Source organism: Mobula hypostoma, chromosome 2 (genome assembly GCF_963921235.1).
Source record: "Mobula hypostoma chromosome 2, sMobHyp1.1, whole genome shotgun sequence".
NCBI lineage: Eukaryota > Metazoa > Chordata > Chondrichthyes > Myliobatiformes > Myliobatidae > Mobula > Mobula hypostoma.
Genome location: NC_086098.1, coordinates 161,673,960 through 161,691,054, shown reverse-complemented (window position 1 = coordinate 161,691,054; position 17,095 = coordinate 161,673,960). Strand labels below are relative to the sequence as shown.

The 17,095-nt window shown below is 45.4% G+C and overlaps 1 protein-coding gene across 2 annotated transcripts in view; it reads right to left on the bottom strand.

Moving 5' to 3' along the window:
* Window positions 1–13,762: 13,762 nt before the first annotated feature.
* Window positions 13,763–17,095, bottom strand: part of mmp24 (matrix metallopeptidase 24) — a 269,586-nt gene continuing 266,253 nt past the window's right edge. Inside the window, exons 10-11 of one of the 2 annotated variants that reach the window (XR_010017057.1) lie at window positions 14,133–16,734; window positions 13,763–14,083 (exon numbers count right to left, since the gene is read on the bottom strand). Coding sequence is in view for 1 of the 2 variants with exons in the window: in XM_063040950.1 (XP_062897020.1) it covers window positions 16,397–16,734 (338 nt within the window). In the remaining variant the exon portion in view is untranslated. Of the gene's footprint in view, window positions 16,735–17,095 lie in introns of both variants that reach the window. The other variant, XM_063040950.1, reaches the window with a different exon arrangement.

The following is a 17,095-nucleotide window of genomic DNA, read 5'->3' as shown; positions in this document are numbered from 1 at the left end:
CTGACGGAATATTCCCCAGGCTGCTCCATGAGGCGAGGGAAGAGATTTCTGAGCCTTTGGCTAGGATCTTTGTCCTCGTTGTCTATGGGAATGGTACTGGCGTATTGGAGGGAGGCGAATGTTGTCCCCTTGTTCAAAAAAGGTAGTAGGGATAGTCCGGGTAATTATAGACCAGTGAGCTTTACGTCTGTGGGGGGAAAGCTGTTGCAAAAGATTCTTAGATAGGATCTATGGGCATTTAGAGAATCATGGTCTGAATCAGGGACAGTCAGCATGGCTTTGTGAAGGGCAGATCGTGTCTAACTTGCCTGATAGAGTTCTTTGAGGAGGTGACCAGGCATCTAGATGAGGGTAGTGCAGTGGATGTGATCTATATGGATTTTAGTAAGGCATTTGACAAGGTTCCACATGGTAGGCTTATTCAGAAAGTCAGAAAGCATGGGATCCAGGGAAGTTTGGCCAGGTGGATTCAGAATTGGCTTGCCTGCAGAAGGCATAGGGTAGTGGTAGAGGGAGTACATTTGGATTGGAGGGATGTGACTAGTGGTGTCCCACAAGGATTGGTTCTGGGAACTCTACTTTTCGTGATTTTTATTAATGACCTGGATGTGGGGGTAGAAGGGTGGGTTGGCAAGTTTGCAGATAATACAAAGATTGGTGTTGTGGATCGTGTAGAGAATTGTCGAAGATTGCAGAGACATTAATGGGATGCAGAAGTGGGCTGAGAAGTGGCAGATGGAGTTCAACCTGGAGAAGTGTGAGGTGGTACACTTTGGAAGGACAAACTCCAAGGCAGAGTACAAAGTAAATGGCAGGATACTTGGTAGTGTGGAGGAGCAGAAGGATTTGGGGGTACGCACACATCCCTGAAAGTTGCCTCACAGGTAGATAGGGTAGTTAAGAAAGCTTATGGGGTGATAGCTTTCATAAGTTGACAGATAGTTTAGGAGTTGCGAGGTAATGATGCAGCTCTATAAGACTCTGGTGGGGCCACACTTGGAATACTGTGTTCACTTCTGGTTGCCTCACTATAGGAAGGATGTGGAAGCATTGGAAAGGGTACAGAGGAGATTTACCAGGATGCTGTCTGGTTTAGAGTGTGCATTATGATGAGAGATTAAAGGAGCTAAGGCTTCTCTCTCTGGAGAGGAGGAGGATGAGAGGAGACATTATATAGGTATACAAAATATTAAGATAGTGGACAGCCAGCGCCTCTTCCCCAGGGCACCACTGCTCAATACAAGAGGACACGGCTTTAATGTAAGGGGTGGGAAGTTCAAGGGGGATATTCGAGGAAGATTTTTTACTCAGTGGTTGGTGCGTGGAATGCACTGCCTGAGTCAGTGATGGAGGCAGATACACTAGTGAAATTTGAGAGACTACTAGACAGGTATAGGGAGGAATTTAAGGTGGGGGGTTATATGGGAGGCAGGGTTTAAGGGTCAGCACAACATTGTGGGTCGAAGGGCCTGTACTGTTCTATGTTCTATCACAAGTCACCAAAATTACACTCCATAGCAAGACACCCAAATTACACCCATTCACATGGTACAACACTACACCCAGTCACAAGGTACAACACTGCACCCCATCAAAAGGCACACAAATTGCACCCCTATGCAAGGTACAACACTACACCCTATCACAAGACACCCCAACTACACCCTTTCACATGGTACAACACTACACCTGGTCACAATGTACTACTGACCAACAAAACTACACTCCATCACAAGACATCCAAATAACATACCTTCACAGGTTAAAGTACTACATCCCTTCACGAAGTACAACAGTACACCTGATGACAAGGTACAAAACTACACCCCATCACAAGGTACAACACCACACCCTATCACAAGATACCAAAACTACAACACATCACAAGACACCAAAACTGCACCCCATCACAAGGCATCAAATCTACAAGGTACAACACTGCACCCCATCACAGGTAACAAAAATATACCCCATCACAAGACATGAAGACTACACTCAAACACAAGGTACAACACGAAACCTGGTCACAAAGTACAACACTAAAGCCCTTCACCAGATACAGAAATGACACCCCTTCACAAGGTACAACACTACTCCCCATATCAAGACACCTAAACCACACCCTTCACAAGGCACAACACTACACCTGGCCACAAGGTACAACCCTACACCTAGTCACAAGACACCCAAACTACACCTGATCACAAGGTACAACACTACATCCAGTCACTAGTGTGACGGGGTCCTGAATTACCCCTATGAACTGTGCTTTTGAAAAGAGAGTTTTTAACACTGACATCTTGTTTTTAAGAGAAGCGAAGACTGCTCAGTTTGTTTATACTTTCCCAAGGACATTGCCTGTTTGCACGTTCTTACAGACAGAGAAGGGAGGAGCTGTTTGAATGACAGTTGGTACTCAGCACGGTGAGATAAATAGAAGGTCAGATGATAGACCTGACACACATGATTTTGGACACTGAATGAGCTTTGTTGTGCCCACAGAAAAAATGGGTTTTGGAGAATCGATTAGGTGGATCAATCAGTGGCTCTCGCAGTGTGGAGAAGGTGTGACTGGTGGGGAGTTATTTGTGTGTCTAACCCTCGCCTGGATTGATAGCTCCACAACAGAAGAACGGTCCCCTTTGTTGGAGTCATGGTTGGTGACTTCCAAAGGATTTCGGAGGACAAAGGGAAGATTGATGGCATCAGCTCACTTGAAGACTCAAATCTCTCCCTCCCTCTCTCACTACTCAACTCAATACCATGAACTGAACTGAACTTTACTCATCATTGTAAGACTATCTATTTACCCTTGGACTTGAAGAAGCTTGATTTTCATATATTTCCACACCTACTTATATATAATCATTGCTAATCTGTTTGATTTATCTGCATTTATAATCAGTCATACTTTATTGATCCCAGGGGAAATTACTTTTTGTTACAGTTGCACCATAAATAATAAATAGTAATAGAAATAGTAATAGTAATACTACTATTAGTAAATAGTAATAGTCATGGAAATAATAAATAGTAATAGAATAGTAATAGAAAATAGTAATAAATAGTTAAATAGTAAATTATGCCAGTAATTTATGAAATAAGTCCAGGACCAGCCTATCGGCTCAGGGTGTCTGACCCTCCAAGGAAGGAGTTGTAAAGTTTGATGGCAACAGGCAGGAATGACTTCCTACGATGCTCTGTGTTGCATCTCAGAGGAATGAGTCTCTTGCTGAATGTACTCCTGTGCCCACCCAGTACATTATGTACTGGATGGGAGACATTGACCAAGATGGCATGCAACTTAGACAGCATCCTCTTTTCAGACACCACTGTGAGAGAGTCCTGTTCCATCCCCACAACATCACTGGCCTTAAGAGTGAGTTTGTTGATTCTGTTGGTGTCTGCCACCCTCAGCCTGCTGCCCCAGCACACAACAGCAAACATGATAGCACTGGCCACCACAGACTCGTAGAACATCCTCAGCATCATCCGGCAGATGTTAAAGGACTTCAGTCTTCTCAGGAAATAGAGACGGCTCTGACCCTTCTTGTAGACAGCCTCAGTGTTCTTTGACCAGTCCAGTTTATTGTCAATTCGTATCCCCAGGTATTTGTAATCCTCCACCATGTCCACACTGACCCCCTGGATGGAAACAGGGGTCACTGGTACCTTAGCTCTCCTCAGATCTACCACCAGCTCCTTAGTCTTTTTCACATTAAGCTGCAGATAATTCTGCTCACACCATGTGACAAAGTTTCCTACCGTAGCCCTGTACTCAACCTCATCTCCCTTGCTGATGCATCCAACTATGGCAGAGTCATCTGAAAATTTCTGAAGATGACAAGACTCTGTGCAGTAGTTGAAGTCTGAGGTGTAAATGGTGAAGAGAAAGGGAGACAAGACAGTCCCCTGTGGAGCCCCAGTGCTGCTGATCACTCTGTCGGACACACAGTGTTGCAAGCACACGTACTGTGGTCTGCCAGTCAGGTAATCAAGAATCCATGATACCAGGGAAGCATCCACCTGTATCGCTGTCAGCTTCTCCCCCAGCAGAGCAGGGCGGATGGTGTAGAATGCACTGGAGAAGTCAAAAAACATGACCCTCACAGTGCTCGCTGGCTTGTCCAGGTGGGCGTAGACACGGTTCGGCTGGTAGACGATGGCATCCTCGACTCCTAGTCAGGGCTGGTAGGTGAACTGGAGGGGATCTAAGTGTGGCCTGACTGTAGGCCGGAGCAGCTCTGGAACAAGTGTCTCCAGGGTCTTCATGATGTGGGAGGTCAATGCCACCGGTCTGTAGTCATTGAGGCAGCTGGGGCTCGGCGTCTTTGGCACAGGGACGAGGCAGGACATCTTCCACAGCACAGGAACCCTCTGGAGCCTCAGGCTCAGGTTGAATACATGGCGAAGTACTCCACATAGCTGAGGGGCACAGGCTTTGAGCACCCTGGTACTGACACCAACCAGTCCTGCAGCCTTGCTTAGGTTGAGACGTTTCAGCTGTCTTCTCACCTGTTCAGCCGTGAAGCCCACCGTGGTGGTTTCATGTGGGGGAGGGGTATAGTCATGAGAGCAGGGTGGGGAACTGTGAGGAAGGGTAGGAGGGGAGAGTGGAATACGTTTTGGATGAGGATGGGCAGGGGCCACAATGTCAAATCTGTTAAAGAACAGGTTAAGTTCTTTGGCCCTGTCCACACTGCCTTCAGCTCCTCTGTTGCTAGTTTGCTGGAACCCAATGATGGTCCTCATCCCCCTCCAGACCTCTCTCATGTTGTTCTGCCGGAGTTTCCACTCAAGCTTCCTCCTGTACCTGTCTTTAGCCTCCCTGATCCTGGCTTTCAGGTCCCTCTGTATTGCTCTCAGCTCCTCCCTATCTCCATCTCTAAACGCCCTCTTTTTAGTGTTCAGGATGTCCTTAATGTCCTTTGTCACCCATGGCTTGTTATTTGAATAACAAAGGACAGTTCTTGTCAGAACATTGCAGTCCACACAGAAGTTAATGTAATCAGTGATGCACTCTGTATCCTCTCCATGTGGCTCACAGAGTGCCTGCCAGTCTGTCACCTCAAAACAACCCTGGAGCGCCTCATAAGCCTCCTCCGACCATTTCCTCACTGTCCTCGAGGTTGCAGGTTTACTCTTCACCAGAGGCACGTAGCAGGGTTTTAGATGCACCAGGTTGTGATCTGACCTTCCCAGTGGGGGGAGGGGAGAGGAGCTGTATGCATCCTTAACATTAGCGTACATCAAATCCAGAATCCTTTCCCCTCTGGTTGTACGGCTCACATACTGCGTGAAGTTGGGCAGTGTTCTAGCCATGGTAACATGGTTGAAGTCACCCGAGATGGTAATGAGGGCACTCGGGTGCTGGGTTTGTAATCTGGCTATAACGGTGTAAATGATGTTACATGCCGACGTCGGGTTGGCAGAGGGAGGGATGTACACAACAACCACAATTGCATGTAAGATTTCCCTTGGCAAATAATATGGCCGGAATCCAACAGCAAAAAATTCAATATCCGGGCTACAGACACGTTCCTTGATCGTAATATGCCCATGATTGCACTATCTGTTATTTACCAGAACCACCAGCCCCCCTCCTTAGTGCTTACCGGTCTCAGAGCAATTCCGGTCAGCTGGAACGGTCTGGAAGCCCTCTATGGAAACACTTTAATCGGGTATGTCCTCCTGCAGCCACGTCTTAGTGAAGCATATGACACTGCTCTCCCGAAATGTTCTCTGACTCCTGACAAGCGCAGTCAGTTCGTCCATTTTATTCCCCAGCGATCTCACATTTCCCATGATGAGAGAGGGGAGACACAGCTTATAACTTCTCTTCTCCATAAGCCTCCGTTGTCTCGACCCGGTCCTCTTCCCTCGCCTTTTTGATCCCCCTCTGCATCCTCTGTGTGTTTTGCTCCAGATTTCAGCCGGGATGTCTGCTGCTCTGTTCGCTAAACCGGCGGGCATGAGCGCAATCAATCGGTCCCTTGAATACACAATGCGGCCATCCTGCTGCCACGCTAACGAGACGTGTCCGAAAGTAACTAATTCCAGCGCTAAAAAAACAAATAAAACTCTCTCCACCAGCATGTTAGGGAGGGTGCAGCTTCAACATGTTACCATGAGAAAAAAAATACAACAAATAACTAAGTTAAAAAGTTTAAAAGTAAGAAATTACGGAGCAACTGTAACTGGCTGCATGCACGACCGGCGCATGCGCACTTCAGCATTTATATTACTGTATTACATAGAACATAGACTAGTACAGCACAGTACAGGCCCTTCGGCCCACAATGTTGGACTGACCCTCAAACCCTGCCTCCCATATAAGCCCCCCCCCACCTTAAATTCCTCCATAGACCTGTCTAGTAGTCTCTTAAACTTCACTGGTGCATCTTCCTCCACCACTGACTCAGGCAGTGCGTTCCACGCACCAACCACTCTCTGAGTAAAAACCCTTCCTCTAATATCCCCCTTGAACTTCCCACCCCTTACCTTAAAGCCATGTCCTCTTGTATTGAGCAGTGGTGCCCTAGGGAAGAGGCGCTGGCTGTCCACTCTATCTATCTATTGCGGGGTTACTAATAAATACCATTAGTTAATAGCAATACTGGACTCCAAAGTGTTTTCCATTTCTGCTGGTTCTTTAAACCCGTCATGGGGTACGTGACACAAGGTACAACACCATACTGGGTCACAAGGTATAACACTACACTGTATCATAAGACACCTAGACTACACTCCTTCACAAGGTACAACAATAGAACCAGTCACAAGATACTACACTACATCCTATCACAATACACCCCTACACAAAGTGCGACACTACACTCCATCACAAGGCACCAAGACTACACCCCATCACAAGGCACCATAACGACATCCAATGACCAGGCATCAAAATACACTCAATCACAAGACATCCAAACTACTCCCCTTCACAAGACACAACACTACACCCAATCACAAGACCACCCAATTGACACTCCTTAACAAGCTACAACAGTACACCCCATCACAAGATGTACAAACTATATCCCAGCACAAGGTACAACACTACAACCAATCACAAGGTACAATACTACAGCCAATAACAATCCTTGACAATGTACAACACCAGACCTGGTCACAGGATAAAACAGTACATCCCATCACAAGGCACTAAAACTACACCCCACCACAAGGTACCAAAATACAGCCATCACAAGACACCAAAACTACACCCAGTCACAGGGCACTAAAACCAATCCTCATCACAAGACACCCAAACGACACCCCTTGATTAGGTACAACACCACCCGGTCACAAGATACAACATTACACCCTGTCACAAGACACCCCTTCACATGGTACAACACTACACCCCATCACAATACACCAAAGCTATACCCCATTACAAGACACTCAAACTACTCTCCTTCACAAGGTACAAAACTACACCCATTCCAATCTGAAGGATTGTATTTATTCAAATGAAACCTTCAAGTGCCTCTTGAGGCAAATGCTTTTACAGCTTTATTCATTTAAATCTTGTGAGATCCATTTCTTATCAATCCATTGTCACGTACCCTGTGACGGGTTAAAGAACCAGCAGAAATGGAAAACACTTTGGAGTCCAGTATTGCTATTAACTAATAATATTTATTAGTAACTACGCAATATAGTAATATAAATGTAGATAAATCAAACAGGTTAGTAATGATTATATATAAGTAAGTAAATCAGTAAGTGTGGAAATATATGTGAAAAACCAAGTTTCTTCAAGTCTAGGGGTGAAAAAATACAGTCTTACGATGATGACTAAAGTTCAGTTCAGTTCGTGGTATTGAGTTGAGTAGTGATGGAGAGAGAGGGAGGGAGAGATCTGAATCTTCAGGTGAGCTGACGCCGTCGATCTTCTCGTTGTCCTCCGAAATCCTTTAAAAGTCACCGACTGTGACCACAACAAAGGGGACCATTTTTCTGTGGTGGAGCTATCAACCCAGGCAAGGGTTGGACACATGGACAACTCCCCACTGGTCAATCCCTTTTCTCACTGCAAGAGCCACTGATCGATCCGCCTGATCAATCCTCCAAAAACCCACCTTTTCAGTGGGAACAACAAAGCTCATTCAGTGTGCAAAACATGTCTGAGGTCTATATTATCTGACCTCCTATTTATTTCACCATACTGAGTACCAACTGTCTCTCACATGAACCACATGAGCAATATGCCAATCCTCCAGCACTATCCCCGTTTCTAATGCCATTTGAAATATTTCTGTCAGAGCCCCTGCTATTTCCACACTAACTTCCCTCAATGTCCTAGGGAATATCTTGTCTGGACCCGGAGACTTATCCACTTTTATATTCCTTAAAAGTGCCAGTACTTCTTCTTCATTAATCGTCATACTTTCCATAACTACCCTTCTTGTTTCCTTTACCTTACACAATTCAATATCCTTCTCCTTAGTGAACACCGAAGAAAAGAAATAGTTCAAAATCTCCCCCATCTCTTTTGGCTCCGCACATAGCCGTCCACTGTAATTCTCTAAGGGACCATTTTTATCCCTCACTATCCTTTTGCTATTAATATAACTGTAGAAACCCTTTGGATTTATTTTCACCTTACTTGCCAAAGCAGCCTCGTATCTTTGTTTAGCTTTTCTAATTTCTTTCTTAAGATTCTTTTTACATTCTTTATATTTCTCGAGCACCTCATTTACTCCATGTTGTCTATATTTATTGTAGATCTCTCTCTTTTTCCAAACCAAGTTTCCAATATCCCTTGAAAACCATGGCTCACTCAAACTTTTAATCTTTCCTTTCAACCTAACAGGAACATGAAGATTCTGTACCCTCAAAATTTCATCTTTAAATGACCTCCAGAAAATGTACAGTTGGACAATCCCGATGGGTAAATACAGAAAATGTCAAACTCACAATCCCGACAGGTAAATACCGAAAATGTCCAATTGGACAATCTCGATTGGTAAGGAGAGAAAATGTCCAAATGGACAAATACTGACGAGCAAATACAGAAAAAGTCCATCAGGCAAATCCCAAAGGGTAAATACAGAAAATCTCCAATTGGACAAATACCAAAGGGTAAATACAGAAAATCTCCAATTGGACAAATCCCAAAGGGTAAATACAGAAAATCTCCAATTGGACAAATCCCGACGGGTAAATACAGAAAATCTCCAATTGGACAAATCCCAAAGGGTAAATACAGAAAATCTCCAATTGGACAAATCCCGACGGGTAAATACAGAAAATCTCCAACTGGACAAATCCCAAAGGGTAAATACAGAAAATCTCCAATTGGACAAATCCCGATGGGTAAATACAGAAAATGTGCAACTAGACAAATCCCAACGGATAAATAGAGAAAATATCCAATTGGACAAATCCCGACGGGTAAATACAGAAAATGTCCAACTGGACAAATCCCGATGGGTAAATACCGAAAATGTACAACTGGACAAATACTGACGGTTAAATACACAAAATATCAAACTGAAAAATCCCAATGGGTAAGTAGAGAAAATGTCCAACTAGACAAACCGTGGTTAAATACAGAAAATCTCCAAGTGGACAATCCCGACGGGTAAATACAGAAAATGATCAACTGGACAGTCCCAAGGGATAAATACAGAAAATGTCTGTTTGGACAAATCCGAACGGCAAATACAGAAAATGTCCAATTGGACCATCCTGACAGGTAGATACAGAAAATGTCCAGTTGGACAATCCCGCAGGGTAAATACCGAAAATGTCCAACTGGACAATCTCGATTGGTAAGGAGAGAAAATGTCCAAATGGACAAGTACCGACGAGTAAATAAAGAAAAAGTCCAACAGAACAAATCCCGACGGGTAAATACAGAAAATTTCCAATTGGACAAATCCCGATGGGTAAATACAGAAAATTTCCAATTGGACAAATCCCGATGGGTAAATACAGAAAATGTCCAACTGGATAAATCCCAATGGGTAAATACAGAAAATGTCCAACTAGACATTCCCGACGGGTAGATATGGAAAATGTCCAATTGGACAAATCCTGAAGGGTAAATACAGAAAATGACCAACTTACAGATCCTGATGGGTAAATACAAAAAATGTTCAACAGGAAAAATTCCGGCGAGTAACTACAGAAAATGTCCAACTGGATAAATCCCGACAAGTAAATACAGAAAATGACCAACTGGATCAATCCCGATGGGAAAATACCCAAAATGACAAACTGGACAAACCCGATGGCTAAATACAGAAAATCTCCAACTGGTGACATCCCAACATGTAAATACAGAAAATGTCCAACTAGACAATCCCAACGGGTAACTACAGAAAATGTCAAACTGGACAAATCCCGATGGGAAAATACCGAAAATGTACAACTGGACAAATCATGATGGTTAAGTACACAAAATATCAAATTGGACAATCCCAATGGGTAAATAGAGAAAAAGTCCAACTGGACAAATCCTGATGGGTAAATACAGAAAATATCCAATTGGACAAATCCGGACAAGTAAATTCAGGAAATGTCCAACTGGACAAAACCAGACAGGAAAAGGAGGAAATGTCGAACTGGACCAATCCCGATGGATAGATATAGAAAATGTTAATTTGGACAAATCCTGATAGGTAAATACAAAAAATGTCCAACTGGACAATCCCAAGGTGTAAAAAGAGAAAATGTCCAACTGGACAAATCCAGACAGGAAAAAGAGGAAATGTCCACTGGACCAGTCCCGATGGATAAATACAGAGAATGTCAATTTGGACAAATCCTGATAGGTAAATACAAAAAATGTCCAACTGGACAAATCCTGATGGGTACATCCAGAAATTGTCTAACTGGACAATCCCGATGGGTAAATACCGAAAATGTCCAACAGGACAAATTCCGACGGGTAAGTACAGAAAATGACCAACTGGACAAATCTCTATGGGTAAATACAGAAAATGTGAAATGGACTTTTTTGAGTTACTGAATACAGTAAGTGTCAAACTGTGCTAATGTGGGCAGGTGAATACACCAAATGTCAAACTCGACTCAACTGGGTCGGTAAATACAGGAAATGTCAAACTGGACTAATCTGGCAATGTGAATACAAAAAAATATCAAACTGGAGTATGCTGGGTCAGTGTATACAACAAATGTCAAACTGGGCTCCTCCCAGTCAGTGAATATGTCAAATGTCAAACTGGGCTCATCCTAAAGAGATAATATTGAAAATATCTAACTGGACTCAGCCTGTAGGTGAATACAGCAAATATCGAACTGCACTAATCCCGATAGGTGACACCAGCAAATGTGAAACTGGAAACGAGAAAATCTGCAGATGCTGGATATTCAAGAGACACATACGAAAGGCCAAGCGGTATCCATGGAAAATAATAGACCATGTTTTGGGCTGAGACCCTTCATCGGGGGGAGGAGCACCAGAGGGAGGCATTGGGCAGGCAAAGAGGTAAGGTGAGAGAGGGAAAAGGGGATGGGAAATGGTGGAGAGGTGGGGGTGGGCATTACTGGAGGTTTGAGAAATCGATGCTCCTGCCATCAGGTTGGAGGCTGCCTAGACAGAATATAAGGTGTTGCTTTTCCAACCTAAGTGTGGCCTCATCGTGACAGTAGAGGAGGCCATGGACTGACATGTCAGAATAAGAGTGGGAAGTGGAATTAAAATATGTTGCCACTGGGATACTGCTTTTTCTGATGGACAGAGTGTAGGTGATTGGCGAAGCAGTCTCCCAATCTATGTTAGACCGATATACAGGAGACCACACCAGGCGTACTGGACACAGTATATGACTGCAACGGACCTGTCGCCTCACCTGGAAGGACTTTTAGGAGGCCTGAATGGTAGTGAGGGAGGAAGTATAGCGGCAGGTGTAGCACTGGAGATCAGTGGGGAGGGACGAATGGACAAGGGAGTTGCATGGGGAGCAATCCCTGAGGAAAACAGAAAGTGGGAAGGAGAGAACAATGTGCTTGGAGGCGGGATCCCGTTGGAGATGGCAGAAGTTGCGGGCAATTATGTGCTGGACGCGGATACTGCTGGGGTGGTAGGTGACAAATTGACTCATCCTGATAGGTGAAGACAGCAAATGTCAAATCGGACTCATCCTGATAGGTGAATACAGCAACAGGAAAAGGTATGCAAAGAAAGACAAACTTTGTGAAACTTTCCATAATTTTTTGTTAAACTTTACAAAGAATTTCTACATCTTTTCTCAACATTTACATCTGTACAAAGCTTCAGCTCAGTTCACACTCAATGATTCCAACAACGCACACACTGTTGCTTCAAACCTTAAAGGCAAATTAGATTCCTTCAACACAAATAGATCACTGGTCAGTCACCATCAGTGTTAGCAGCCATCTGGAGTACAACAGTCACTGTAAACTGAATGTACATAACATAACTGCACCACAGGTGAGATATGAATAGATTTAATAAATAAGCACTTAGAAATTAACAATCCAAAAAAATTTAAAAAGCTGAATTGTAGTTCAGAAATAATTGGATATGTACTGTATCACACTAGATAACAAGAGGCATTAAATCTGGTGCAGAGAGTCCTGGAGAGATTCAGCAAACAGGAGATTGAGACTGAGTCATGTGAAGGTTGCTCTGTCCTGTCGTCAATGGCACTAAGTGTAGCAGTTGCAATTTACAGTTAACCAGAGGAAGAGACATGAATGACTAATCAGTTAACATTTAACCACACTTTCCGGATAGCAGAGCTATCTAATACCCAAATAAAGTCACACAGTTCAGACTTGACAACAGTAATCTGTGCAGTTCACGTGTAAATGGTCTCAAACATCCATCTTCAACCAGAATGAGAACTCCTCATGCACCCTGTGATTCACATCATCCACCCATGTCTTGCCCTGTGACCTGGGGATGTTTGATTAAACATTTCACTGCTTTGCAGAATTGAACAGAAGACCATCTAACTCAATGGGACCGTACACCGGCTGCCTCCCCAAACACAATTAATACCCACCTCTCTCTCTGACACCCGCTACCTCCACAAACACGATTAATACCCACCTCTCTCTCTAACACCGGTTACCTTCACAAACACGATTAATACCCATGTCTCTCTCTAACACTGGCTGCTTCCTAAACATGATTAATACCCACCACTCTCTCTGACAACGGCTGCTTCCCAAACACGATTAATACCCACCTCTCTCTCTGACACCCGCTACCTTCCCAAACACGATTATTACCCACTTCTCTCTCTAACACCCGCTACCTTCCCAAACACGATATACACACAGTCTCCCCCTGACACCAGCTACCTTCACAAACACGATTAATACCCACCTCTCACTCTGACACCGGCTACCTTCCCAAACATGATTAATACCCACCTCTCTAATACTGGTTACCTTCACAAACACGATTAATACTCACCTCTCTCTCTGACATTGGCTACCTTCCCAAACACAATTAATACCCATCTCTCTCTCTCTGACACCCACTACCTCCCCAAACACGATTAATACCCACCTCTCTCTCTGACACCGGCTATCTTCTCAAACACGATTAATACCCATCTCTCTCTCTCTCTGACACCGACTGCTTCCCAAGCACAATTAATACCCACCTCAAAGTTGCTGGTGAATGCAGCAGGCCAGGCAGCATCTCTAGGAAGAGGTACAGTCGACGTTTCAGGCCGAGACCCTCTGTCAGGACGAAGGGTCTCAGCCCGAAACGTCGACTGTACCTCTTCCTAGAGATGCTGCCTGGCCTGCTGCATTCACCAGCAACTTTGATGTGTGTTGCTTGAATTTCCAGCTTCTGCAGAATTCCTGTTGTTTGCGTAATACCCACCTCTCTCTCTGACACTGGCTGCATTCCCAAACACGATTAATACCCACCTCTCTCTCTAACACCGGCTATCTTCTCAAACACGATTAATACCCACCTCTCTCTCTCTGACACCCGCTACCTCCCCAAACACGATTAATACCCACCTCTCTCTCTGACACCGGCTACCTTCACAAACACGATTAATACCCACCTCTCTCTCTGACACCGACTACCTTCACAAACACGATTAATACCCACCTCTCTCTCTCTGACACCCGCTACCTCCCCAAACACGATTAATACCCACCTCTCTCTCTGACACCGACTACCTTCACAAACACGATTAATACCCACCTCTCTCTCTTCCCAAACACGATATACACACAGTCTCCCTCTGACACCGGCTACTTTCCCAAACACGATAAACACCTCTGACACCAGCTACCTTCTAAAATAAGAGCTTCTGTTGTCAATTCCACAGCACAGTGAATTTTGATTGGGCTCATCTGATTGTGATGGTGACAAACCAGTTGGTGGTTAATGTGCTGGTCAATGGAAAAGTCACTTTAACCTTGAACCGAGTCAAGATCACTGTTGAACAATCACTGCTTTTGAAGCCTCACCAATCCTAACAGAGCCACAGAAACATTGCCCATCAGGTTAAAATGGATATCTGCAATTTTTTATTATCTGCTCATAATTTACAATTAAGTGTAAACAGGTGTTGGTGCAGCTGTTCAGAAAGAGACTCCCCATACACTAGACGGTCCTGCATTGTCAAACCCCTTTCTAAGCTGTCAGACTGGGGCAGCCCTGGGGACGATGGCAGTGGTCAGACCCTGGGACGGAAGCCAGCCCTGGTATGGCCCAGGGCAGAGTCAGCCCAGAAGTGCTCAGCCCTGTGGTGTCCAAATGTAGTCATCGGTCTAGGGTCAGCATTCAGCCCTGGGGATGATAGCAGCCTGGGGTCAGTGGTCCTCCCTGGGTGGCTGAAAGCTGTGGTCAATTCAGGGGAAGCTGTCAGTCCCGGGGGCTGGGGTAGCGGTCAGCTGTCAGCCTGAGCTCATGCTCACTCGCTGGGCCTGTGGGCAGTGGTGTGGCTGAGGGCTGTCGTCGGTTCTGGAGGCTGGGGGAAGCACTCAGCAATGGGTGCTGGGGGCAGAGGTCAGTCAGATGTCAGTGGTGAACCCTCGTGACTTTGAGGGCTGTGGTCAGCAGTTAGTCCAGGGGATGTAGTGTGCCTTGGGGGGATGATGGCAGCACTAAGCCCTGGGGAGGGGAGAGGAAGGAATTCGGGGTCAGCAGTCAGTCCTGGGGCTAGGGAGGGATTGGTCAGCCCTGGGGTGGGGGTAATGGGGGCCACAGTCAGTCTATGGACAGCTAAAAGTCCCACAGGGAGTTTGGCCCAGGATCATAGGTCAGTACCAAAGGGACAGTTAACCCCAGGGGGATGAGGGCCAGGGTTGGCCTGTGGTCAGCAGACAGTCCCAGGGGGTTGGGGTCTGGGGACTGCAGCTAGCCCAGGGACAGAGGTCATTCCCAGGGATGGTCAGCCTGTGGCTGCAGCAGCACATACGGTGTCACCTGGAGCCCAGTCAGGTTCCTCCATCCGGTTACCCTGACAAACTTACTCTCCGCTTTCACACAGACCATGGAATAATACTGTTTGGCTCAGACCCAGACCCTGGCCATGTCCAAGTCACTACTTTCCCTTTCAGAGAAATGACCACCTCACTGACTTGTGTGGCTTATGCTTGTGGATAGTTCTGGGTGAAAGGGCGGGTCTGGATCTACCAGTACACTAGACAGGTAACTGCTAACACTGACCTTTCAACATGCTTGGTCTCCCGGCCTGAATTGGGTTGGCCTCTGATCGAACCGCTGTGGTCACAGATTCAATAATGATAGCTCACAAAGACTTGTTAATGTTGACATTCAAGACTTGACCAAACAACTAACAAAAAAAATGTTTTAAGGCTGTTTAACTATTGTAGATATTTTGGCCCCCACTTATTTCAAAATACATTGAAATGTTTTAATCCCCCTGTAGATTAACAAATCTAAGTTTCCTTTCCTCTAGTGTTCCACTTAATGTGTAATAAAATGACATTACATGAAGAGTTGGGATCTTTGTTTGACTTGAGATATCTGAGGACCGGTAGCATCTTTTCTCATTCAACATTGAGTTTTAAAAGACTGTGTTCTGCTGCGAACATCTGCCAAACCAGTAACCGTTCAACAACACTGCAGAGAAGAAACACAGGCCCAAGTTCATCCTTGCGTCTCTGCGGCACTTGCCTGTGTTTATTGAAAAGGTCCACCCACTGACGTATCAACGTACGCAGGCAGACTGGGCTAACACAATGGCACATCACAAACATGAATGAGGCATTGTAGGAAAGATGCGAGATGTGTGTGGTGGGAGCCCCCAGTTCACTTGTCCATAGAAAAACCACAAATACCACGAGGTTCAGAGATTCCAGACTCTCACTTATCCTTCCTACAGATGGAAGATTTCTGCCTCATTCACGAATAGCCCTCATGAACCGATGCATTTGTGTGGACAGATGCTCAGACCCACTCTTGTACTGAGCGCTTACAGGCCACCAGGTTCTGCTGTGATCCCTTCTGCTTGAACTGGAAGATGGTGTAGATGAGCACCAAGATGCAGAGGGACAAGATGCAGGGGATGACGACAGCGATGGCATTCACGGTGCTGGGCACATCATTGATCTGGACCATGATGTCCACGTCATCACTAGGCCGATGCCGGTCTCCGTTCACGTCCACATCTTTGTGATTGCAACCCATCCAGTCTCTAACGATCGATCGAGGGTAACCTGGCTCCACGATCAGCTTCTGATTGTCAAACTTCCAATACTGTTTCCCTTTGTAAAAGTATGTGTAATCTGAGTGAAGAAACAGAAATAGTTCACACAAGACCATCCTTCACTCCTGGTTACTGCAAACAATGGCCGAGGTCTTATGATATAGTCAGTGTCGAGCACTGACAGACTGGCTTTATCGTTAGCTTAGCTCGCAGCACCATGGGCCGATTGGCCTCAGTACAGGATAGGAACCAGTGACAGGGCCGGGGCAGGCACTGATCTGCAAGGGGCAGGTCGCAGCACCACAGGTTTGGTAGACCCAGTCCTGGCAGAGACACTCCTCATGTCAGAGATGCTCCTCCCACTGATTCCATTGCAGATGGACAACACCCCTCCCTCCCTCCCTCCCTCCCTCCCCCCACAGGTCCGTCACACTCACCCC